Source organism: Prinia subflava (genome assembly GCF_021018805.1).
Source record: "Prinia subflava isolate CZ2003 ecotype Zambia chromosome W unlocalized genomic scaffold, Cam_Psub_1.2 scaffold_31_NEW, whole genome shotgun sequence".
NCBI lineage: Eukaryota > Metazoa > Chordata > Aves > Passeriformes > Cisticolidae > Prinia > Prinia subflava.
Window position 1 is genome coordinate 2884710 of NW_026960608.1, and position 25907 is coordinate 2910616.

General features: G+C 45.0%; 1 protein-coding gene across 3 annotated transcripts in view; it reads right to left on the minus strand.

Moving 5' to 3' along the window:
* LOC134565019 (RNA-binding E3 ubiquitin-protein ligase MEX3C-like) overlaps positions 1 to 25907 on the minus strand; it is a 51590-nt gene that overhangs the window by 3051 nt on the left and 22632 nt on the right. The window contains exons 2-3 of one of the 3 annotated variants that reach the window (XM_063424375.1): positions 17849 to 17921; positions 13940 to 14010 (exon numbers count right to left, since the gene is read on the minus strand). The exons of 1 other annotated variant lie outside the window; for it this stretch is intronic. In XM_063424375.1, coding sequence (XP_063280445.1) covers positions 13940 to 14010; positions 17849 to 17921 — 144 coding nt within the window. The remainder of the gene's footprint in view (positions 1 to 13939; positions 14011 to 17848; positions 17922 to 25907) is intronic. One more of the 3 variants, XM_063424377.1, reaches the window with a different exon arrangement.

A 25907-nucleotide genomic window follows, 5' to 3' on the forward strand; every position in this document is an offset into this window, starting at 1 on the left:
GCAAGACATCTAAGTTTAGAAAGCCACAAGAAAGCCATCTATTTTAAGCTATTTGAGAGTTTCAAGAAACCATAGAGTGAAACCAGAAGCAGCTGTTTGCATCTCTGCAAGCCACATCAGCAAAAGCAGTAACAATTTATACCTATTATTTCTAAACAGACCTCTGATACTTATAGCCACAAACTAGTTTAGCAATGTTTCTTGGGCTGGTTTAGCCCAGCAACTCCTCAATTGCTATTAGATGGTAAATAAACATGAATTACTTTTTCCTCTGTCAGCCACCTTTGTGATTATCCTATACATGTTGCATCATGCTACAGCATGTCTCTGAGAGCGACCTGTGCCTCAGGGGCCCAGAGCACTCTGCTAATAAAGAGCTGACGATTAAAGGCGAGAAGACAGGGTCCCATTTGGAAATCCGAGGGCTGTTTATTGTTGGTGCTTGCATTGTGGGTACAGCCTCGCATGTGTTCCAGGGATGAGAGCCAGAAGGGGTACAAGGGCACAGGGTTATAAATGGGACAAGTAGGGTGGGTCTTGAGGTCAGGGTCCAATAAGAATAGGAAAAAGTGGTGCAAAGGGGTAAATATAAACTAAGGGGACTAATGGGGTTACAGGGGTGTAACACTGCGGCAAATTTAACCCAATGGGGTTCAAGGGAAAGAAGAACATTCTGGCATGGGTGCATATATGGTAACAGGGTGACATAAACTTAACAAACCAATGGAACAATGAAACCTAAGAAATATTAACATGAGGCTGCAAAGCCCCATGGGAGGGAGGTTTTCCTCACCATGACCTAAAAGGGTATCTTTCTCCATTTGCCTCAGTCCTTCCAGGGTTGAGGCATAACTACCTTGGGGATAAGCCCCTGGGCCTCCACACATACATACTGGTAGGTTTAAATTTTTTTCCACTGATGGCAAATTATTAGCCAATAATCTACCGCCACACATATTGTTTTAATTTTCACACCAGTAGCTAATTAAACTGTATCACGTCCTGCCGCAATGCAGACAATTTTATCCAATCATATAGTAACGCACAAACTACTTGCTACACCTTGAAACTTCTTATTACCTTTATAACTACTTCTATATCTTAACTTTAAAACCTTAAAACTCTCCACTACCTAGCTTAACATGTTCCTATCTAAACTAAAATTCCACAATCTTGCTTATGGTCTCTAAAGCTGGAAGCCTTTTCCAAGGCCTCAAGTCGAACCCTGTATTCTCTGCTGTATTTGGGCCTGCATGCATGAGGTTTTGAGAATTTTCTGTGCCTTGATTTCCCACAGGTATACTTCAGTTATTTCTAAGATCCTGCAAAAGGAGTAAAGGTTCACACACACGTTTGCTGATATATTAGCCTTCCACCAACAAGCATGACCTAAAAGCAAATTAAACATTTACAAGTGACAAAAGTGTCTGTATTGCAACCTGTGTAGTGTATACATAAAATTGATTAACTGAGAACTCTTCTTTTGCTTCCTTTGATCAGGAAGTGTTATTTAAAACTTTACTCTTCCCTGGGGGATGAAGGAGCCACTCCTTGAACTGTAAAGTAGGAGTTCAAGCAGTTTGTTGCATGCAAATAAGGCTTACTATGTAATAGTATGTGCCTACATGGAATTTCTCTCATTCATTAACTGAGTAAATATAGTCTGAAATAAAAGCAAAAAGTTAATGAAATATTTGTCTTTGGTTTTTGGGAACCGAATTATAAAGTTTGCTATGACACAGTGACAACAGGCTCTTTCCCAAGATGCTCAAGACATTTTGAAAGGCATCGTACATACAGAAGCCCCTTTTACCCATGACAGGACCAGAAAAGCAGGCATTGCAAAATGAAGAGACACAAGCAGATTCATGACATGCAAGACAGTCTACTGAATTCAGTCTTAATTGAATTTATCCTATTTTAAAACAAATTCAAAAGCATGTCACAGTAAATGTTATTTTATAGTGAACCTCATCTTGAAAAAATTATAAATAGCATTTTCAGATCAAGTGTTTTAAGCATCATTTCACTTGCAGCAATTTATTCAACTTTTCCTTATTTACTTTAAGCATCTCATAACTGTTTGGGTACTCAAAATAGTCTCTCAAAATAGTGTTTTGTTAGTCCTTTGCACCCAAGGTATCACAAACAATAAATTGTACAGTTAGAAAACCACACAAAGATACACTATCAGTACTATCTCCTAATAAAAAGAAAGTAGCAAACATGCAGATGCTGGTTGGAATAGAGGGGAGGAACAGCTGCTTTTTGAAGGGCCCCTGCACATTGCAAGGACAAAGGCTCAACACAACAGCCCTTTGTTTTTGTGACACACCTCAAAAGAAAGTTCATTAATCTTCAATAGCTACAAAGGGCTCTGAGAGGCCCTACCTCCCCCAGAAAGCACACAGAGGAGCACAGGAGGGCTCCTGCAAGAGTGTGAGGCAGATAGATCTGTGCAAAGGAGGGGATGCAGACCAGAGAGCCAAACATGTTGATCAGCAAGAGCAGCAAGTGTCAGCAGAGGAGAACAAATCCATAATCCTTAACCTCCCACTACAGTCCACCGAGAAAGCACTAGTGCTCTACTAGTTAAAAAAAGGAAAATAGACATGAGATGCCTTACAGAGGTGGCAAAGCACACATCCTTCAAAGCCATGGCATTTTCCTACATGTACCAGAGAGCAGCACCTCACTTCAGCAATTTACCTTTACTCCTTCCATCTCTTTGTTTGCATTTCTCCCTGTAGTAAATCTGCTTGCCCACTCCATTCCCATTCCTTCCCAGTTACTCAGAAAATATAGTGGGCTCAAACATTAAACGAAAAGGATCTGTAAAACGGTGCCACTGAAGTTTTCACACTGCTGGAACACCTAAACCCAAAGTCAGTCTCCTGATGTGTATCGATTATTCTCCAATATACACAGATTACTTTCATTTACTCCATTCCACCCAAGTATATATCCTTATTTCCTGAAAAATTACAGAGGCATCATTTAAAGAATACTAGAGGCATTTAGACAGACATCTAAATAGCAATATAATTCTATATTATATATCACAGTTCAGAGCCCACTTAATTCCAGATTCCAAACAGCCTTACCAAGTCTCATAGCTTACATTTTAGACAAGATTTTCCTGATATTTTAGAAATTCAAATTAAGTTAGAATTATGCACCTTTAACTCCATTCCCTGCAAATTCCCAGATTACTTTGCCAGTGTCACATTTCCAAACCACTCCAGTATAAAGAAAATCCTTCTTGCCTTTCTTCCTCAGGCTGCAGAACAGCACAGACCTAGATGGGTAGAATTTTGCTTTTAAGGTATGAGTCACATACCTAGAAAGCAGAGGCCAAACACTGCCTCAAATCACTGTAGCAACAAAACAACTTTTAAACATCAGAAAGTTGGCTTCAGTGAAAAGCTGACTCCCCAGATTATCAAGATCAACTCTCAATCTTTATCTGAAAAGTTAGAAAGAACTGAAGAAAGTCACCACATACAAAACCCAATATTTCTGAATGAGTCAGTCAATACTCACTGGATTTTGTCTACAAGGAGTGCTGGAAACCTCCACAAAAGACTCATGTCAAAATACAAGGTCAGTAGCCCATTATACCACTCCAGCTGAATGACCTTTCCATTTGCTTTTATTCAGCTGGTCTGGTTTCCCACCCTCCTCCATTAGTCACTACTGAGGCAATGCTGCAAAGCACAGCTGATCCCATTCCCTCTCCAACAATTCTGCAGCCACAATGACAAGTTCTGCCAGCTATGAAATCACATGGCCAAAGGATAAATCAAGACGTTTCTGTATCTAAGCTCAGGAGACTGGGAAAGACAAAGGGGAAGAAAAATATATCACCCAGACTTTTGCAATAAATAAGATTTTTGTAACCAAGATTTTGAAGTACAAAGAAAAAAAAAAAACTGAAAAGGGGACTTCTAGACCAGAAATTTTTTTAAATCAAACCTTTTCAAGTGATTTTAGTTTGGTGTGATAACAGAAGTCTATTCAATACCAGTTACCATCCTTGGTTCAGCAGTATAAGCATTCCTAAGCAGCACATTCAGCCATAAGTACATACAGACACAGGTAAAACAAAAACCTTTCGGTTTGCTTTCATTTAGGCAAAGTTTTAGGGCTTGCTTGCCCAGGCACCTGATGAGGAGCCAAGCCTGAGCCAAGTTCTGTAGGCAGTGTTCACCCTGTGCTGGCTGATTTGTATCATTCTTCTCAAGCCTTCTCCCCATTTTTTCCCATTAATAGGATTATTTGACTATACATTTTAACCACACAATGAACATTATAATCCTCAAGAAACTTAAGGGTAGCTCTAAAGGAATAGTTTACCTCATACGCTGCAAATTTGAAATTATCAAATACTTTCTAATTAAAATGAGATGATAGGAATGTCGGAATCTAGACCATCCCTCTGGCCACCCTGGAGGGTTTGGAGACCGGACAGGGGGGTCTGGGATCTGTACAAGGGGGTCAGCCAGCCTCACACAGAGCCCAGGAGGACACTGCCTCTGATCCCTGGCCATGGGAGTGAATGCCCACATTGTATGAAGATACACAACCTGAGAGAATTCAAAATAAGTAGTAGTTAGTTAATCACAGAGTGTGAATGTAGAATCTAGGATTTTTAGTATATGGGGTTGAAGAGACAAGATGGAGGAATTGGGGAGTGGCCCCTGTGCTCCTTGTTCTTGCTCTTGTCCCCCATCTTTTGCTGAGTTGGATTTTAGAGATTGGTTTAGAGTAGAAACGACATGTTAGCATAGGTAGTAGGCATTGGTAAAATTTTGTAAATAAAAAGTACGTTGTGGACTGTGGTTGGGTCAAGGGTACCGTACATAAGGTACAGGGCTCTCTGATCCGCTCCAGTCCGCCGCGTGTCCTGCTCTGCTGGGGATGCCTTGCAGAGCTGAGAAAGAACTAAGATAAGGTACCCTGCCAGGGAGGCCTGGCAGAGCTGAGAAAGAACTAAGATAATGTACCCTGCCAGGGAGACCTGGCAGAGCTGAAAAAGAACTGAGATAATGAAGAATAAACAACCTTGGAAACATGCACTGGTGGACTCAGCTTGTCGTCTCTAGCTCTGGTGTGAAACACTTAGGGCAAAGAGAAGATGAAAAACCTTATTACCTCGGGGAACAGCAACCCCGAGGAGAATCTCAGGGAAAAGCAACCCTGAGAGAGTGGAGCCCAAAAACATCTCAGCAGCCACAGACCCTCAGAAGAAGCCAAAACTTCATCACTAGAAGATAAAGACAGACTCAGCAGGTCGCCGACCTTGGAACTTCAGCCGGACCGACGTGAACCCAGGGGCCCAGGGCTGCGTCATCCCACAGCTGCCAGACAGCAAGGGACAACACCGGTTCCAGTTCCACAGGGAGGAAGAACTTGCACCTAGGTGAGACCGGTCAAAAACCCAGAGCACGGGGGGAATGTAGCCCAGAAATAGCTACATATCTTATTAACTCGGCAAAGTATCACTGCTGCATAACTTGCAGCTTTATTTAACAAAGAGCCAGCAGCTCTCTAACAATCGGTTCGCCTCGAAATTCCACAATGTAGAACGGAACTACTGTTCCAAACAGAGTTTTGGAAAGAGGTGAACAAAAAACTATATCAAAAAGCAATAAGGAGAGATAAAGTAGCTCTCAAATTATTGGCACCAGCAAGAGCACTGCTGGAAATAATATCACAGAATTCCAGGGAAGAATTAAAACTCCCGCGGCAGCAGAGAGGCAAAGAGGAATCAGATTCCCAGCCCTCTGAGCAACAGTGAGCCCACATGCAGACCGCAACCCCAGAAAAGGGAGGGGATGCTCAAAATCAGTCTCTAACAGTTTCCCGGACATCCCCACAATCTATAAGCCTGCCACAAACCTCCTCACTCATCCTGCTTTGCAGGAACACCTTGATATGATATTTTACAAAATCGAGTCCTCTGCACGCAAGTGTAAACCTATACAGAGGCATTTAAGAGCCCCAGAGTTCAAAATCCCATCGCCCCTCCGCACCCTACCCCGCACCCCGGCAAGGACACTGAAGCGGGCGGCTCGCGGCCATGCCGCGCTGCTCTCCCCATCCCCCACTGCAAAACAAAAAGGGAAAGAGGGGAAAGGGCAGAAGGAACGCCAGCCTCGCCGCCAGGGCCGGGGGAGAACACACAGCGCGGGGGAGGGCGGTCCGCAGACGCCCTGCACTGGGAAGGAAACATTAGCCGGGAAGAGGGGTTGGAAACAGATGGTGAAGAAATAGAATGGGGAGAAGGCGAGCTTTCACAGTCGCATTTGAATCGGTCAGAGCAAAAAAGTGAGGACAACGAATCGTTTCTGTGTGATTCTCATGAAATACGACTCACAGGGCAGGTTCAGTGGCCGCGCATGTTCGCACAGCTCAGAGCTGATGCGAAAGCAGCAGCGGGCGCTGCCGCCGTGCCGGGGGAAAACGGGACAGGTGGCAAGCAGTGATCTCCTCCACGCACCGCAGGGCTGGGGAAGGCTGGATTGGGTCACGCCACGTGAACGTTCGCACAGCCCGCTGCACTCGCCGTGCGCCCGGTGACAGAGGCTGCTGCCTCCCCAGCAGGGAGGCGGAGACGGGGCCACGCTGCGGCAGCGTGCGTGGAGGGACGGAAACGGACCCATGTCACCGCGCGAGCAAAAGGAGGCGGGACAAGAGGTGCGGTCGCGATGGGTGAATGAGCGAAAAAAGTGGTTTTACTTAACTTCCCCACAGTCCCCACACACACCCTATCACTGCTCCCGAGAAGGCTGAAACTACTGATCCATCCTACTGAGGAGGAGGACATGGATCCCCCTTTTTTAAATTTTTTTGAGGCTTGTCCCCCCCGCCACGATACGCGTTCCCCGGGAAGGAGGCGCGGGGAGTCCAACACAGACCCCGCCTCCATGTCCCTTCAGCCCCCTCCCTCCAAACATCGAACACGGAGGGACAAAGCGCTGTGCCCCCCCCCCTCCCCCACACAGCGGGACAGGGAGAGACGAAGGGGAAAGGAGTGGAGGGATCGCAGGCAGCGGTCACCAAGCACGGGAGCGCGGGAGCGCGGAGCAGATCAGCCACGCCAAACCAAGCCGTGTGGGGCAGTTGGGGGACGCCCTGCGCTGGGGGGACGCGGACCATGGGGATGCCCTGCCTGCGGACACCACGCTTGTCTGCGGCGCGGGCAGGACACACGGTGATGACGCGGACCGTGGAAAGCGAGGCAGGGACCGGGGCCACCAGTCCAGCACAAGCGGCGGGGATGCAGGAAGCGTGGGCGCCGGCTGGATTTGTAGGGAGCACCAGCGCAGATCGGGGTGGGGCGGACCCCAGGAGAGAGCAGAGAGAGTGCGTCTCCTCGGGCTCTGCCACGCCAGGGCAGGCGGAGGAGGGGCATGGCCACACCAGAGGCGTTTCGTTCCACGCCCCCATGCTGGTGCAGACAGGGGCGAGGCGGGGCCAGGGTGGGATTTCCCTCTGGGCACCGCTCCCCCCTCCACCCCCTTGCAGCAAACGCAAGCAGCGTTCCGCCCATTCCCTCTCGTCACAGCAGTGCTCAGACACGGGACCCTCCTGCAGCAACCTCGGTGCACGACCGAAATTAAAAGCAATTATGCAGCAATGCTAAGGCATTGAAATACTTAAAGCAAAACCGCAAATATGCTCGCAGCACCCAGCCGACACTACACGAGTCACACAATTGCAAAACTGCAGCTTTTTAAAGCATGCTTCACAAGGATTGTAGTTCTCCCATCCTCAGCATAGAGAGGGGGAAGATGATGTTGCATGACGGCAACGCATAGCATTTAAGATTTATAAGAAACACGCAGCAACACCGAAAAGCTGCAGTGATCAGGGCAAATAAATTTTCACAAACTTGCCCATTGTATCACAACACTGGCACGGAGTTGGCCGTGCCAGGGACCCCTCAATGTTTTTTATCAACCCCAAATCCCTCAGCTCAGTCAGAACGGCCTGGCCAGCTAGATGAGCAAATGCTGAACCCAGCCGGTTCAGTGACAGTGCCACCTAGTGGCCAAATCCTAAAACTGCACCCAGCCAGTGCAGCGACAGCGCCACGCATGGCGGAACAGCAGCATTGCAATGGATTTCCAGGCAGACTGCACAGATTCAACAACAAAAACAACAACGAAGAAAGCTTTCATCAACTCCTGAAGACAACAAAATTCAAAATATGCTAGCTCAGAAGCAGCAACAAATATTCACCGTTGGTGACAGCAAGTCAGTTCAAACTCCACATGATTTTTGGACTGCAGCACAAACTTTCCACTCAATTACAATCATCTTTATTTTCAAAAGATTTTTTTTTAAAAGCAATTATTTCTTCAGTTGAAAGACTGTGCTCTGGAATTTTATCCAAATTTAGCAATGCATTTCCCTCAATTACCCCTTCCAGCATAAGGTAGCCACACCCTTTCTGAATCCTCTGCAAATAATCCCTACACATTTATACCAAGGCTACCTGCTGGGTCAGTGGCAATTCCAGCCGTGATTTCACTTCACTGTGCCACATAGGTATTATGTGCAGCACAGAGAAAGCAATTCCCCAGTCCTCATACAGGAGGGGAAAAAAAAATTTACAATATCCACTCCTCATCCAGGAGAGGGAGAAAAGTCAGAAATGCAAGAAAAAAACACCCCAGAAATGTCAGCAAGCTCCAAAATGGAAGAAAGAGCATCATGGCAACAGCAACTGAATCATATTCCTGCAAATTCACAGGATGAAAGAATTATAACAGACTGCAAAGAAATCAAAAAGAAAACATTGAAAGAACAGAGCTGTGATATAGTGAATCATGGAAAGTATCGTGTTATCAATGATTTATGATCTACAGGATGGAAATCCAAGATGGGAGCAATTGGATCACGATGTGCTCAGAGACTGGAGGAAAGTGATGCAAGAAAATGGTTTGAAATCTCTGTACTTCAAACAGTTTTTGAAGGAATGCTAAATAGAGGAAAGCCCTCAAGGAACTGAGGAACAGATACCAAGGAGGAGTGAATGCAACCCTCACCATGTTGCAGGTGGCAGGGGACATGCCACATGACAGACCCAAAATTCAAGCCAGGAACTTGCCACGACAGGTGCTGGCAGACATCACAAATACACCACAAAAAACAATTTTGCAAGGTCCATCGACTGAAACACCTGAAAACATTTATAAATTAATCCAGCAAGGATTTTCAAAGTGTTTCATGTCATTCCCTGGTTGTCCCAAAAGTGCAATGAACAGGCAAGTGAACAGTGAAATAGCAAAGCTACACCTGCTTCAATTCCTTGCATTTGGGAATGCCAACGCAGAATGCAGATGCATCATCAATGCAATGCCTGGTCGACCGTCTCTGGCAGAGATGGTGAAGGCAGAAATGGTAAAGGCATGCAGCGAAGTGGACACACCTCAGCACAGCACATCAGTGCAGGTAGACATCTGAAGAAACCAGCTTGAAAAGATCCTCCAAGCCCGGGAGGAAGGAATTCTCACAGCACTTCAACAAGTGCTTCAACAGAACAGCATGTGGACATTGTAAGAAAAGACCAGAAGAAGAAAATACAATCATTTGTCCCTTTGTTGTGGAGCAATCCATCATTGTGTGGGAAACACAATGTGAGAAAGGGACATCCTATAATAAAGAAGATAAAATAGAAAATTAAATGGAAATGAGCTTTTAGCCAGAGTTATTCATTGTGTGTTAATTGGAGTTATGTTTCCACATTTTACTGTTGTTGAGATTTTTGTGTGGTTTGGTTTGAGTTTGAGTTACATATTGTTAAATATATAATCTTAAAGTTTATTTCAAGTTTGGGCCCTGATGAGTTTAAGTTTATATTTAAGTTTCATAAAGTTTAATTAATAATGAATTTATATTTTATTGATTTGCTGTATATGGATTTTATAAGGTTACTGGAAGTTGTAGATTTTTTATCAAGATTTATTTATGTTGAATTTAAGTGTTGGTTGATTTAAAAGGTGATTTACAATTTATAAAAGGTATGTTTGTTTAATTTGCAAAGTTTAGTTATTTCTCTCCAGAAATGAAACAGTTTCAACTGAAATGATGATGATGGAACATTGATAAATAAGATTTGCGGAGAAGATACAATTTGTTAGATCCTTGATTTTATTGTTGGTTGTGAATTGTTCCAGTCTTTTGTGTTTCATTTTGAATTAACAAGTGTATGAGAGTCTTTAAATACAATTTGACATGTTAAGTACTGAGATATTGATTATATAGTATGAAAATATATATAAAAATTGATAGTACTTGTAAGTTGATATTACAGTTTTTATGCTTTGTCATTTGTTTATAGGGTTTTTCAAAAGGCATGCCATTTTGAATTTTTCTATTTGTTTTTTAGCCATTTAAGCATTTCGTAAATGCTGTTGTTGAAAAATGTAGTTGTATTGTTAAGTGCAAGTCAGAATCTTTTCTTAAGTTTCCTTTAAAGTATATAGTTTGTCTTTTGTAATCAGTCTTGTATGTTTTATGCAATGTTTCTGCATGTCCTTTTGAAGTTTCATTTGATTTTTTAAATTGTGTTATGCATTTCTCTTGAAATGAGATTCTGGGCTTGTTTTGGTACCTCTTGTGTGAGTAGAGGCACTGCATTTCAGTTTGTTAAATCTTTAAGTGTTTTTCAGAAGGTCTTGGAGAGAGATAACCTGAAGCATCATTGATGATTTTTCCATCAGCTGTTGATCCTGTGACAGTTCCAATTGGTGCTCAACTGTTTTCAAGAAAAGTTCCAGAAAAGATGAGTTCCTGAGTGATCTGATCAATTTTTCATCTTAAGTTTTAAGTATTTCTTTTGTGTAAAAATGTTATGACAGTTTGTTGTATTTTGGGCATTTTATGTTTATTGTTGTTGGAGGTTTTATTTAAAGAATATACTAAAGAGCATCACTCCAACTTGAAGTTTGAGTCCTGGCCAGACTGATTTTAAATTGGACGGATGTCGTTTGCCAACAAAGCCCAGAGGTTTCTGCTCCAAAAAATAATATGCAAGTTATCTTGACTTGGCAATTTGAACCTATTATTATAACAGCTGAATCAACTTTGAGGTGAGACCTGATGTCCTTGCCCGGGAAAGGGTGCCTAGGTCGTTTTACGGGCTAAAGTCTTTATAAGGTCTTATATCATTTTAGTATCTAAGCAGAGTGGTTTATTTACAAAGCATGTATCTGAAGGTGCAAGAGTTCTAAGAGCGGTCTTACAATACGATCAGTTATAAACATAAACAAGCAGAGTCCAAATACAAGCAAACTCTAGTAAGACTATAAGCAAGCATAAATCTGACATTACAGCCTCTAGGTAAATCAGCCTCCCATCTGACCCCAAGCAGGATTTTCCAACCGTGGGGTCACAATAACAGAAAGGGATCACAAGATCACAGATCCCAGACAGGGGTCCCGGCCGCGGGGATCACAGTGGCAATGGAGGGGTCCCCAACTCGGCAGAGTTCCTGAACGCAGGGTCACAGGGACAAGGAGGGGTCCCGGGGTCCCAAACCCTTGCAGTTCCCGGTTGCAGAGACAGGAAGGAGGTCCCGGGGTCCCAGACCCTCGCAGACTCCCCGGCAGCCCCGAACAGAGTTCCGGGGCAAACACCACAGGGGGAAAGGGAAGGGACGGGATCGCAGGGGCAAGGAGGGGTCCCTGGGGTCCCGCACCCTCGCAGGAGGAAGGGACGGGACCCCAGGGCCCAGATGCCAGGCTACAATAGATGATACCTTTAGAATCCCATTCGGCTCCCAAGCAAGGCTCCTTCCTCAGGCTGCAGGAGGTGGAGGTTGGATCGATAGATCGGATTGATCAGTCAATCCCTCCGACCAACTGACCCAGAGGCTTTTTATGCCAAATTGCAAAATGCATATTCATATTTTTTATCTACACACTAGCCAATCTAGATACAATTCTAAAGTTCGTAAAACTACGAAAATCAGCGTCAAAACCTACGCACATAGCATATCTATTAACGTAAAACTCTATATTACTAGCATAAGGTTCTACCTTGTTGTATATAAAACTCATACTAAAAATTATAAACAGTACCCTACTCTATTTTTGTTATGTCTATACTCTATCACTAGGCCTGAAGCTGTGTCCTTCTACAGTGAACTAGGACTTAGGGCATGTAAAACTTAAGGCTCAGGGTTAGATTTCTACTTTATGTATCTAAAGCTTTTATATATTCTAATTTTTCTAAAGGTTTTAATTCTATCTCTGTACTTTTCACTCTCTGTGGAGGATCCATGGAAACATGGACTCCAACAAAGGGTATCAGGATTTTCACTGAAGTAAAGTGTTTCAGCAGTTTGCAGTCTCTGAGGTGATGGCAAAAATGTTTTGATAATCATGCTTCATTTTCATTGGTATGTCATTTTTTTTCTTTGTGTTGAGCATTTTTTTATTGAAGTTTTTTGTCAGGGAAAAGCAACCCTGAGAGGAAGACAGATTAATTTTTTCCCCTTGAAATGAGAGTTAAGTTTAGCAGCCATAGCACCTGCAGTCCTCACCTATCACACAGCAACAACCAGCTCAGCCCTCACTCCCCCTTTCACCTTTCATCATCACTAACAGGATGAGATACATCAAACCCAGTCTCAGGCCATTCAATCCATGAGGGAAACTCCCCAGTGGAGCCAGCAGAGCCAAGTGACTGCAATGGGAACCCTGTGCTCACCTGCTTCACACCACACCAGCTGAGCTTCTGCTATGAGCCAAGAACCACCCCAAAAAAGCATTCCAGACTCCTGTTCTGCACAGCCATGGAGAAATGTAACCTTTCCCCCATTTCTTTCTTCTGCTGAATTCACCTCCATGTTACACAGTGGGAATGGGACAAGGATCAATTTATAGATGAGGTTCCCTTTGTTGTGTAGTATCCCCTCTCTCACCACAGGATGGAAGTCCTTAATCCTTCCAATTATCAATAGCAGCAAAATGCAACCTGTCACAGCAGGGACACACACCTTATACCCACATTCCTCTTGCCAAGTGCTGCAAAACTGGGGTTCAGGCACACACGGGAACTTAAACCTTCTTACCATTATGTCTGTTTAATTTTGCCTCCCCAATTACAGAGAGCTTTAGGGAAAAAATAGCTGAAAGAAATTTATCCAGATAGAAGCCTGGAAGTCATGGTGGGTAAAAATTCAGTGAGCAGCCCCTGTGAACCACAATCAAATGACAACACCAGTTTGTTTTCCTTCCCTGCTCCTGACAAGTAACTAGCTAAGGGGATCAAAACTGAGAATTTCCTGCAGCTCTTCAAACACACAAATCCTGTGTGAAGCCACCAGTGCTGCCTAGGCTGGAAGAGCAGCAAGCAGGGTGAAGTATTAGCACCAATTCACCTCTTAAACAGGAGGGAGGGCTGACGAGCAGCCTTGACCAAGTCTGACATCCTTCGACTTGTCCCCAGAGCAACCACAGATCTCACAGCTCATTAGCACTAAAGAGAAAGCCATAGTTCACAGGAATATATTTTTCAGTAGCTTTGCAGTTATCTGATGAAAGACAATACTGTATTACAGCTTCCACTCTGAATACTGTCTTCAGCACTCTGACCACCATAAGAAGCTGACACCAAGTAACAAGGCAGCAACAGAATAATTACTGACATCAACCCCAAACAATGAGCTGCCATAGCTAATTTCTTGCCTACAAAGCAAGGTCTGGGAAGTCCCTCCAGACCAGCAGGGGATAGCATAGCATTGCCAAGTGTGCTGAGGGGAACATGCAGGGATTTGTTTTCTATGGGCTTGCAACAGCTGTATATGGACATAGCTTTAAGAGAGTCTGTTAAGCTGGAACAGACCTTATGTCATTGCTAGGTTGCTACAGATTTTTAATCAGAAAGCAAGAACCCCTGCGACTATGTGCAAATCCTTTGTTACCTGACTGAAACACTGGATGGTAGTACCACAAGGCCAACAGCTGCTGGTCTGCAGAGCATAACACTGCATACCTGATTAACAAAGAAAGAAAAATTAATCTGCTTCATTAAGAATGACTGCTTGATATATATTTCAGAAGAGCTGTTCATTCCCAAGCTGCATTCTTTTGTTTAAACAGAATGCTTCTTCTCAATTGTGAAATGACTAAAAGTATTTCTACAGTTTGTGATTATACAGTACAAAAAAGATAAATGCCTCATTTATTAAGCAGAGATGAAGCTGCATTGGGAGAGAAAATGAAAACCTATTCTAAACTGTTTAATGGCTAAACCTCCTTAAGCAGGCTGGCTACACAAGAAAATTAAAACCAGAACATTTGTGGCATTTCACTGGGTTATTAAAGCCATTTTAAATACTACCTGTTGTCAAGTCAGTTGATAGTGACTAGTTACTTGCACCTTTCAACTAAGATCAATTAATTTCATCTCACACCTTGTTTTAATTAATGGACTTGAAAATTTTAACTCTTGACAATTTTATTTTTTTAACTGGCTGTTGAATATAATTAGTTGATTTAAGGAAGATGAAGACAGTAATCTCTCTATACTTGCAAAAGATGCTCATCTACATTGTACTGAGTTTGCATGGCCAGGTTTTGGTAGCCAGGGGGCTGCAGGGGTGGCTTCTGTAAAAAGCTGCTAGAAACTTCCCCTATGTCAGACAACCAATGCCAGCCATCTCCAAGATGGACCCACATGGGAGCAGGTGGATGCTCAAAAAAAGGCTGTGACCCTGTAGGAAGCCTGCACTGGAACAGGATCCTGGCAGGGACCTGTGGAGAGAGGAGCCCACACTAGAGCAGGTTTCCTGGTAGGACTTGTGACCCTATGGGGGACCAACAATGGAGCAGGTTGTGCCTGAAGGACTACACCCCATGAAAAGGGGGCCACATTGGAACAGTTCATTGAGAACTGTTGCTTGTGGGATGGTCTTACATTAAAGTTCATGAAGGACTGTCTCCCATGGAAGGGACCCCATGCTGGAACAGGGGAAGGACTCTTCTCCCTGAGCAGCAGCAGGAACAGCATGTAATTGTTGGAAATGATATAACTTTTCTAATTATTTTTTCTAATTAATGTCTTTAATTAACTTTTAAATTGTTTTAATTAATCATAAGCAGTGTATTAATCATAAGAAGTTAAGCAGTGTAATTTTCCACTCTGGCCAGCACATAGCTAACTTTCTTTTCACAGACTCTTTTTAAGTGTGGTTATTAGATCACTGAAACTTTTAAGTTTTGCTAAACTAACCCTGATAAGTTTCAGTGAACAAAGCCTGGGAGAGTTAAAGGCTGGACACCTGGAATCCAGAATTAATAGTCCTTCAAGGACATGTTAGAGTAACGAGGAGATAGAGAATAGACTAACAAAGACATTTCAGCCTGAGTGCTGGAGACTCCCTGTCTGAGAAAATGATAATAAAAAGAGTGAAAAATATGGACTAATTAGTATGGGAAGCGAGAAATCAATAACCAATAGAAGACAGAATACCAATTAATGAAGAGAATTATGCAATTTAGAACCAATAAACAATAATTTTGTTGTTTGCTAAAAATGTATAAATAAGTGAAAAGTTCTGAAAGTGGTGTATATGGCTGAAGTTATCCACTATGCACCCTGGCCAGAATAAAGTAATGCCTACTCCCTAATACTAAAAGAAATAGTGTTAGAGAGTTTCATTTATCCTAACATTTTTGGTGACATGATGAACTGATCATAACCCCCATTCCCTGTCTCCCTGCAATGCTGGGGGAGGCGGTAAGAGCCCAGGAAGGAGGGAGGGGTGGGAGGGGAAGGTGTTTTTAAGGTGTTATTTTACTTCTCATTATCTTGCTCTGGTTTTGTTAGTAAGAAATTCAATTAACATCCCCAAATTGAGTCTGTTTTGCCAGTGATGGTTATCTGTGAGTGACCTTTCCCTGCCCTTAACTCTTGAACCTTTCACTATATAATAATTAAAAAATTAGAACATTTTATACTAAAGATATTTTTCCTTGCCTCCTGGCCCATAAAAAACTCACCCCTGCAATCACAAGCTTTTAGTTCCACTGCAGTGTCCTAGGGTGACTTTATGATGCTTGTATCCCCTATCATCTGTTTTGTTCATGCTGGATATTGATTTCTGTGCCTTTAAAACTAGATCTGAGAGCAAAGGGGGAAGAGAAGAAGCGTACAGTTGGTTTGCAGAAAGTGCACTTGCTCCCCCATTCTTTCTCACGGACTGGGTTGTCTGCAGCACGGACAGCGGGAGAGAGCTCTCCTTTGCTTTCAGTTCATTTTTTTAGCTAGCTGAGTGTTGGGGGTTAGATTTGTTTTTTTTTTTCTTCTCACAGAATTTTTTCCCATAAGTTTCCAAGAAGCCTTGATGACTACTTAGTCAGAACAAAAGGAGTACTTGAGGGATATGGCAGCACAAGGCTACACCTATTGTTTTTGAGTCCCTGGGAGTGTCCCTCAGAGGGGAGAGATGATGAGCTTTGGGAAAGGCAAAAAGACAGATGTGGGGGAGGGGGAGGCACTCTTGCTCTCAGCGCCGAGGAGGACGGTCAGGCTGCTCTCTGCCTCTGCCTCGTCCTGGGAAATCTGTCGTCATCTGCTCGTGTACCCGGGAATCCTGAGCTCGTTTTCTCCAGCCTCCCCCCACCGCTGCTGCTTCTTCGGAGCTTTGAGGCTCTCCTGCTACTCTGTAGCCCTGCACTGCCCAGCCCTGCCGGGACACCTCTGCTGCTCCAGCTACCAGCGCAGAGCTCCTCATCTCATCCACCAGCCCGGGACTTTCCACCCTTCCAGCTCGGCCTCTCGGAGTCCTGCAGGGGCGCCGAGATCAAACTGCTCTGGGCTTTTGTAAAAGAAAGCCCTCAAGGTTCTTGGTTCTGTTTATTATTGATGCTGTAGTTGTTGTTTGTTTGTCGTTTTGTCATATATACTAGTAAAGAACTGTTATTCCTACCCCCATACCTCTGTCTGAAAGCTCCTTTAATTTTTTTTTAATTGGAATAATTTGGAGGGAGGGGATTTGAATTCTCCATCTCTAGGGAGGCCCTGCCCCCTTCCTAGCAGATATCTGTCTTTCAAACCAAGACACTGAGGCAGAGAAGTTCCCGAGACTGTGGCTTTTCTTTTTCTTGGAACTGATCAGCCCTGCTCTGGACCGAAAACCCAGAAAAACACCAGAAGCTCATGCCTGTGGCCCACTGGACCCTGGGACACGGCATTTTCCAGCGCAGGAGGGACTGATAAGAAACTGAGTGAGCCGAGCTATGTCCCACAAGAAGGTCTCTCTCTGAATTTGCCGTCTCTTCAGAACAATAAGAAGTTCCATTGTTTAATATTATTTATTTTTTCGTGTTTGTCAGTACTTTGCTTGTTAAATAAACAGTTTTTTCCATTTTTCTCAAAGGAGGTTTACCTCCTGAACTGGTTGGGGGAGAGGCCGCTTGAATTTGCTTTTTAGAGAAGACTCCTTCAGGAAGTTCCCTCCCAAATCTGTCCCAAACCAGGACATGCAGTTACCAAACCCCTGTGCCTGCCCGTGGAACATATCAAGATGGCTCTGTATTTGGTCTGGCCGAGCCAGTGTTCATTTCCCCAAAGTAGCCCTCACAGTGCTATGCTTTGCATTGGAAGCTAGAAAGATGTTGATAACACACCAGTGTTTTGGCTGCTGCTGAGCAGCTCTGGCACAGCATCAGTGCTGTCTCACAACATTCCCCCCATTATGGGCTGGGAGTGGGCAAGATCCTAGGACGAGACACAACTAGGCCAGCTGACCCAAATTAACCAAAGGGATATTCCATAAGGGATATAAAAGCTAAGAAAAGGAGGAGGAAGGGGGGCATTCCTTACTTACAATGTTTGTCTTCTGTAGTAACTGCTGCACATGCTGAAGCCTCGCTTCCCAGTAAGTGGCCAGACATCACTTGCTGACGGGAAGTAGAAAATAAAAAAAATTTTTTCCTCTTTCCTTGTGCGCGCACAAGTTTTCACTTTTGCCTTAGTAAACTGCCTTATCTCAACCTACAAGTCATTTTCCACCCTATTTTCTCTCCCCCGCCCAGCTGACAAGGGGGAGTGATGGAGCGGATTGGTGGGCACCTGGTGTCCAGCCAAGGTCAACCCACCACAGACTCACCTCAAGTTTTGTGCACAGTTTTGGGCACCTCAGTATAAAAAAGCTATAAAGCTATTAGAGAGGATCCAAAGGAGGGCAACAAAGATGGTGAAGAATCTGGAGGGGAGGCTATACAAGGAGCAGTTGAGGTCACTTGACTTGTTCAACCTAGAAGAGACTGAGGAAGACCTCATCACAGTCTACAACTTTCGGGGAAGTGGAGAGACAGGCATAAATCTCTTCACTCTGGTGACCAGTGGCAGGACCCAGGGGAATGGCCTGAAGTTGTGTCAGGGGAGGTTTAGGTTGGATATTAAGATAAGGTTCTTCACCCAGAGGGTGGCTGGCCACTGGAACAGGCTCCCCAGGGAAGTGGTCATAGCACCAAGCCTGACAGAATTCAGGAAGTGGTTTGACAATACTCTCAGGTACATGGTGTGATTTTTGGGGTTGTCCCATGCGGGGACAGGAGTTGGACTTTGATGACCCTTGTGGGTCACTTTCAACTCAGGATATTCTATAATTCTATGCTATATATAGTGACCAAGACTGCTCCCATTACAATTCCATCACACCCATTTCTGAGGAGTGACTGACCACTTACTTAGCATTAGTACATGTAAAAAAAAATACAAAGTGAAAATGATACATGACTTTCCTACTTGTCATTATCCAGCTGGAGCTGTAGAAGTGTTTTTAGATGACATACTTTCCAGACCAGCACTTCAAGCTCAAGTGCACCAGGTGCTGCAGCCACACAGGCTTTGCCTAGGTACCAGGACAGAGGAGTCTGGAGATCTCAAGTACTTTAACCAAGAGCTGAGGAATTGAGGCCAACCACTTGGCTGTGCCAGATCAAAGGAAGCAGGACTTTGTTTGACCCTATTGGCGCCAAGCTAAGACATGAAAAAAGAGGGCAGCTTTAAGAATCTCTGATTATGTTGAGAAAGCTTTCCAAGAGAAGGCTACTCAAAAGCTCTCAGGGATATTTCCCTCTTCTAAAGAAAAAAGAACTCTGGTTCAAGAACCATGTAGAAACTCTTTAATAAAGATTTCTTAGGCATGTATTAATTTATCAATTGATATATATATATAGATATCAATCAATCTAGTACAGAATGAAGTAGTCAGCCTACACGGTGTTTCCTTCCATATATCAGTCCAAGACGCTATCAAATCAGCAATCTTACAGGCAGAAGAATACTCCAATTCCCAAAACAGATGGCAACTCTGTTAACAAGGTCCATGGAGCAAAAAAGCCAGAGGGCAGCAACTTGTATTATTAATTACTTGCACTGCTCTAGCATCAGGACTGAGGTAGCATCTGTTGAGCCAAATTGAGAAGGTACAATAGCAGAAAAGCAATAGTTATGAGAGGGAGTACATCCAACAAATAACTACAGGAAAAAAGTTTTGATTAGGAACACTGATCTACTGAATGAAGCAGATTTGTGTGAGAAACAGCATTGGGAAAACTGACCTGCATGACGATATTAAAAAGAAACACTATTCATGCCATGCAGTAAATGGTCAATAAAGGAAGGTTGCAAAAGACAATGCAAATCTTCACCTACACCAAAACCTTGATTCAAAAAATGCTGCTAGACCTGTGTTCTTATGGACAAAATCCCACAGTATACTGTCAAAGGTAAAATGATCTAGAAGGTAAAAAGTAACAAATACTGTGTCTGTTCAAAAGAGAAACAGAGAACCTGACGCAGACCTCAGAACTATTGACTCACACCAGTGAAGGAAACAGATCTCGGACACTGACAAAAATCTCACGCTCTTAAAGGAATACATGAAAGAGAAAATGAAGACATTAAGGAGTAACTGAAATTGGAAAAAAATGCTTGATTTAGAGTTCTTTGGCCTTTTCTTTTGATTAAATAAAAGTGTACTAGTGCTCAGCAACATTTTTTGTTACAGGAAATTTGCAACCTTAACCCTGCTAAATTTTTTGCCTGCAATGAGAAACTGGCCCTGTGGGATGGAAGCATTGCATCAAAACAAAATTTAAGATCTTTGAGATATCCAACGCATTGTTCAGAACAAAGTTTCTTTTCCAGAAATTCAGACCACAGTGTACTAGAAGAGAGGGTAACGGGGTGAGAAACACAACATCTGCTGACTTTACTAACAGCTTAAAAGAATTCATCGGTTTTCTCAGGCCAGACAGGTTAATCCAGTGCAGTTCAGAAGCACATTAATCAGGATTGCTTTTCTATGTGTGCTTTAAATATAAAAAAGGAAACCATTCTTTTATAAGACAGCAATTTTACAAGAAAATCAAAAGGACCAGACAATTAGAATTTGGTATTTTACCTTCCAAGATTTTTAATTTCAGCTTCATTAAAAAATAATCTTATGATGCAGTCACACATTAAAATCTACAGAATTTCTGGCAGACTACACAAAGTGTCCTGAGTGTGCACTGTGTTTGGTGTCCTTCCCACCCAAGAAGCAAGACAAGAACAGTATTTAGGAGGAAGAATTTACGATCCCAGCTGGAAAACCTGCACCTTTCTAACACACTTTACAACTTGAGTTGTGTCAGAGTCCAGGACATCCCTCTGGTCGCCCTGGAGGGTTTGGAGACCAGACAGGGGGGTCTGGGATCTGTACAAGGGGGTCAGCCAGCCTCACACAGAGCCCAGGAGGACACTGCTTTTGATCCCTGGCCATGGGAGTGAATACCCACATTGTACGAAGAATCATAAGCAGAGAGAATTCGAAATAAGTGGTAGTAAGTTAACCACAGAGTTTGAATGTAGAATCCAGGATTTTTAGTATATGGGTTTGAAGAGGCAATATGGAGGAATTGGGGAGTGGTCCTGTCCTCCTTGTTCTTGTTCTTGTTCTTTTCCCCCATTTTCTGCTGAGTTGTATCACAAGGATTGGTTTAGAGCAGAAATGACATGTTAACATAGGTAGTAAGTATTGGTAAGATTTTGTAAATAAAAAGTACGTTGTGGACAGTGGTTGGGTCAGGGAGACCGTACATAAAGTCTGAGACCCTCTGATCCGACCAGTCTGCCGCGTGTCCTGCTCTGCTGGGGATGACTTGCAGAGCTGAGAAAGAATTAAGAGATAATGAAAGAATAAACAACCTTGGAAACGCACTGGCAGACTCAGTTTGTCTTCTCTGGCTCCAGCGCTGGACTTTTTGGGCAAGAAAAGCTCGAAAACCCTATATACTTCGGGGAACAGCAACCCCGAGGAGAATCTCAGGGAAAAGCAACCCTGAGAGAGTGGTGCCCAATCATCTCAACAGCCACGGACCCTCAGAAAGCCAGATGCCAGAACTTCAACACTTGAACCCAAAAAGAAGACACTCAGCAAATCGCCGACCTTGGAAAACCTGAGATGACGATTCCTGACTCTTCTTCTGCTTCTGGCACAAGGTGTTTCAGTGGGCAAAGAACACTTTACCACCGAATCTCAGGGATAAGATTACTTGGGTGGGCATGGCCCAGCAGGCCTGGCCCAGTGGGCACACAGTCAGCCCTTTGATGGTGATGAGCCAGAAACTAAACTCCTGAAAAAATCGTAGGAAAATCTCCTCAGAGACGCTGCCCTTGAATTTGGCCGGAGCCAGATCTCCAAGGCGCCTGGACTCAGTCATCCCACAGTTGCTGGATGGCAAGGGACAACACCGGATTGAGTTCAACAGGACGGCAGAGCTTGCACCTAGGTGAGACCAGTCAGAAACCCAGAGCATGGGGGAGAACGTATCCCAGGAACAATTACATATCTTATCAGCTCTGCACAGCCTGATCTCTGCACAGCCTGCAGCTCTCTCTAACAAGGAGCCACCAGCTCTTCTGCAATGGGTTCGCCTTGAATATCCACACCGTAAAACAGAACTACTGTTCCAAACAGAATTTTGGAAAGAGGTTAGCAGAAAGCTACATCAAAAAGACACAACAAGAGATAAAGCAGCTCTCAAATTGTTGGCACCAGCAAGAGCATTGCTGGAAATAATATCACAGCATACCGGGGAAAAATTAAAATTCCCGCGGCAGCAGAGAGGCAAAGAGGAATCAGATTCCCAGCCCTCTGAGCAACAGCCAGCCCACATCCTAACCACAACCCCAGAAAGGGGAGGGGACGCTCAAAATCAGTCACTAATACTCTCCGACATCCTCACAATCTATAAGCCTGCCACAAACCTCCTCACCAATCCCGGGAAGACTACAGCTTCTCATTCATCCTGCTTCGCAGGAAAACCTTGATAGAATATTTTACGAAATCGAGTCCTCTGCCTTCATGTGTAAACCTAGGCAGAGACATTTGAGTGACCCAGAACTCAAACTCCATTGCCCATTCCGCACCCTACCCCGCACCCCGGCGAGAACAGCGAGGCAGGCAGCTCGTGGCCGTCTCGCGCTGCCCTCCCCACCCTCCATGGCAAAACGACAAGGGAAGGAGGGGGAAGGGCAGGAGAAGGAGCACCAGCCGTGCCGCTGTGGTCCGCGCGATCACACACAGTGCGGGGGAGGGCAGTCTGCAGACGCCCTACACAGGGAAGAAAACATTAGCGGGGAAGAGGAGGACTTCGAAACTGAAAGTGAAGAAATAGAATGGGGAGAAGGCGAAATTTCAGTCGCCTTCGGAGCGGTCAGAACAGGAAAGTGAGGAGAATGAATCACTTCTGTGTGATTTTCGTGAAATACAACTTACACCAAGAAACACAGGGCAGGCTCAGTAGCCGTGCGTGCCCGCATGGCTCAAAGCGGATGCGAAAGCAGTGGCGGGCAGTAATGCCGTGCTGGGGGAAGGCGGGACAGGAGGCGCGGTCGCGATGGGTGAGTGCGCGGAAAAAGTGGTTTTTACCTAAATTTGGGAAAGTCTGGGGCGAACCCCGAGTGTCAGCCAGCACACTTGACTGCCACAGGAGATGTGGGAGGAAAATCTCAACAGACGCAGCTTTCCCCAGGTTCCCCAGAGTCCCCACGGTCCCCAGACACCCTATCACCGATCCCGAGAAGGCTGAAATTCCTGATCCACTCTACCGAGCAGGAGGACATGGATCTTGTCTTTTTTTTGAGGCTTGTCCCCCCGCCACTATGCGCGTGCCCTGGGAAGGAGATGCGGGGAGCCTGACACAGACCCCGCTTCCACGACCCTTCAGCCCCCTCCCAAACATCGAGCACGGGACAAACGCCGTGGAAAAGCACTGAGCTCCCCCGCCCCCCCCCCCCCCCCCAGCGGGACAGGCAGGCAGAGACGAAGGGGGAGGCAGCAGAGGGACTGCAGGGAGCGATCATCCCTCTTGCAGCCACCATGGGTGGGAGCGCAGGGCGTGGGGCAGATCAGCCGCGCCAAACCAAACCCTGTAGCCACGCACAGCGCGTGCAGGGGCAGTTTGGGGACGCCTGGCACTGGAGGGACGCGGACCGCCGGGAAGAACTGTTTGCAGACACGCAGCATGGTTTCGCAGATCTCGGGATGGCGGGGGGAGATAAGAGAGACAACCGCGGACACCGCGCTCTTCTGCGGCGTGGGCAGGACGCACGGTGATGACACAGACCATGGAAAGCGAGGCGGGGACTGGGGGCACCAGTCCAGCACAGGCGACGCGGATCGAGGATGCGCGGGCGCCGGCGGGATTCATACCGAGGGCCAGCGCGGATCAGGGCGGGGCGGACCCCGGGAGAGAGCAGGGAGAGGGCATCTCCTCGGGCACTGCCACACCAGGGCAGTCGAAGGAGGTGCGTGGCCACACCAGAAGCGTTTCTTTCCACGCCGTCATGCCAGTGCAGACAGGGGCGAGGCGGGGCCACGGTGGGGATTTCCCTCTAGGCACCGCCCCCCCCCCCCCCCCCCCCCCGCAGCAAATGCAACAGCGCTCCGCCCATTCCCTCTCATCGGCAGTGGCATGGCGGCCACACCGGAGCTGCCTCACGACAACAGGCAGCGGCAAACAGGCTGTGCAAAGGGTTTCTTGCAGCAGTGATCAGACAGCGGGATCCTACCGCAGTGTTATAAACGTGAAATGATTAATTCATGTTCTTATGGTAAATTGGAAAATTATAAAACTGTATAAAGTTATATTAGGTATAAGTCTATATTTTAGGAGACCTTGCAGCAGATGGTGAAAACAATCAACCCCGAAAAAGCAGATGCCTCCATTCAGAGAGGAACAAAGGACTTGTCCGGGAAAGCTTGCAGCCTTCTCAAGTACCGGGAGGGGACCTCCCGAGACAAGCCGGCACCAGCAACTCACACCTTAGTTGTCACCTTCACAGACCATCAAGCAACATCATCCATATCTCGATCATTTATCGACCATAGGATCCATAGAAATTGGACATTAACATTTGAACTGAGAAAGGAACTCTTTTCTGCTTGGTCGGGGAAACTCCTGAATTTGTATAGTTAGTCGGGAAACAATGGGAAATTTGGGGAAATATTGCCGAGGGCAGAATAAAGTGTATAAAAACCAAGCCCCGAACCGGGCAAATTTGTGAACCGTTGGGGGAGATAGCAGACTGCCAGGCCCTGTATCTCACAGTTCACCCTTGGCATTTCCCAGGAAAACTATGTCAAATATCTCCGCTGTTGGTGGGTTATCGAAATTCTGTGATTTGATCTTTATTAATAAACCAAATTATTATTTTAATTGGAATATCGTATTGGCATTTATAACACGCAGCAACCTCGGTTCGAATCCGAGTCACACCACCAAAGAACACACAAAATCAGCATCCAACCTCGGCGAACGACCGAAATTAAAAGCAAATAAGCAGCAATGTCAAGACGCTGCAACAATTCAAGCAAAAGAGCAAACGCCCGCTGCACCCAGCCGGCACTACGCGAGCGCCACCCAGTGGCACAATTGCAAAACTGCAGCTTTTTCTAAGCATGCTGCACAAGGACTGCAGTTCTTCGATCTTCAGCCAGGAGAGGGGGAAGAAGATGTTGCAACACGGAAACGGACAGTGTTCAAAATTTTTAAGAAACACGCAGCAGCACCCAAAAGCCGCGGTTATCAGGGCAAAGAATTTTTTACAAAAATGTCCATTGCATCACATTGGCACGGAGTCAGCCGTGCCAGGGACCCCTTCTGAGACACTAATTTTGAAGCTTTGAGAAAAGCTAAGGTTACAGTTAACAATAGATGTTGCTGATTTAGCTGAAAGGAATAGATAAGCTTTGCTGAAATCAGTTAAAAGTTAGAGGATGGTTAGAAGAAACCGGATTTAAGATAAGCTACCCCGGATCTAATAACTCATTGCTTGTCAAACAGAGAAACTAATCAATACACCACCAGACCTCCTGTTTCCAGAAACCCACTGAAATAGTCCTGGAAAACAGGAAACAGGGAGTTCTACCAGGCATCAATCACATCTGCATTGAAAAGGTTGAAAGTTTAGAACGAGGAAGACTCGTTTTACTTCCTCCTTTTGGTAACCACTCCTCACAAAAAGACCACCGACCCATTTCAGAGAACAAACTACGCATGCTTAATAGTCTTTTTGTCAATTAGCATACGAAGCGGAGAAGAGGAAGTGACAGGGGTATGAATATGCATTTGTATTTTGTGTATTCAACATTTTTGTAAATAAAAGGCTTTGTGATCTTTGCAGTGCCCATTAGGGAGCTATCCCACGAGCTGCCCTTCGTCGCAATAAACATACACTTTCTAACTTTAACTGTTAGAGGGTCTTTTGTCCGTCACAGTTGGATACTGATATTAGATCGATATTCATGTTTTAATAAATCATCTGGCGAGCCAGCCAGGAGACTGCTCTCTCTGGCTGAGGGGCCATCGGGGTCTGGGACCCCTCTGGGC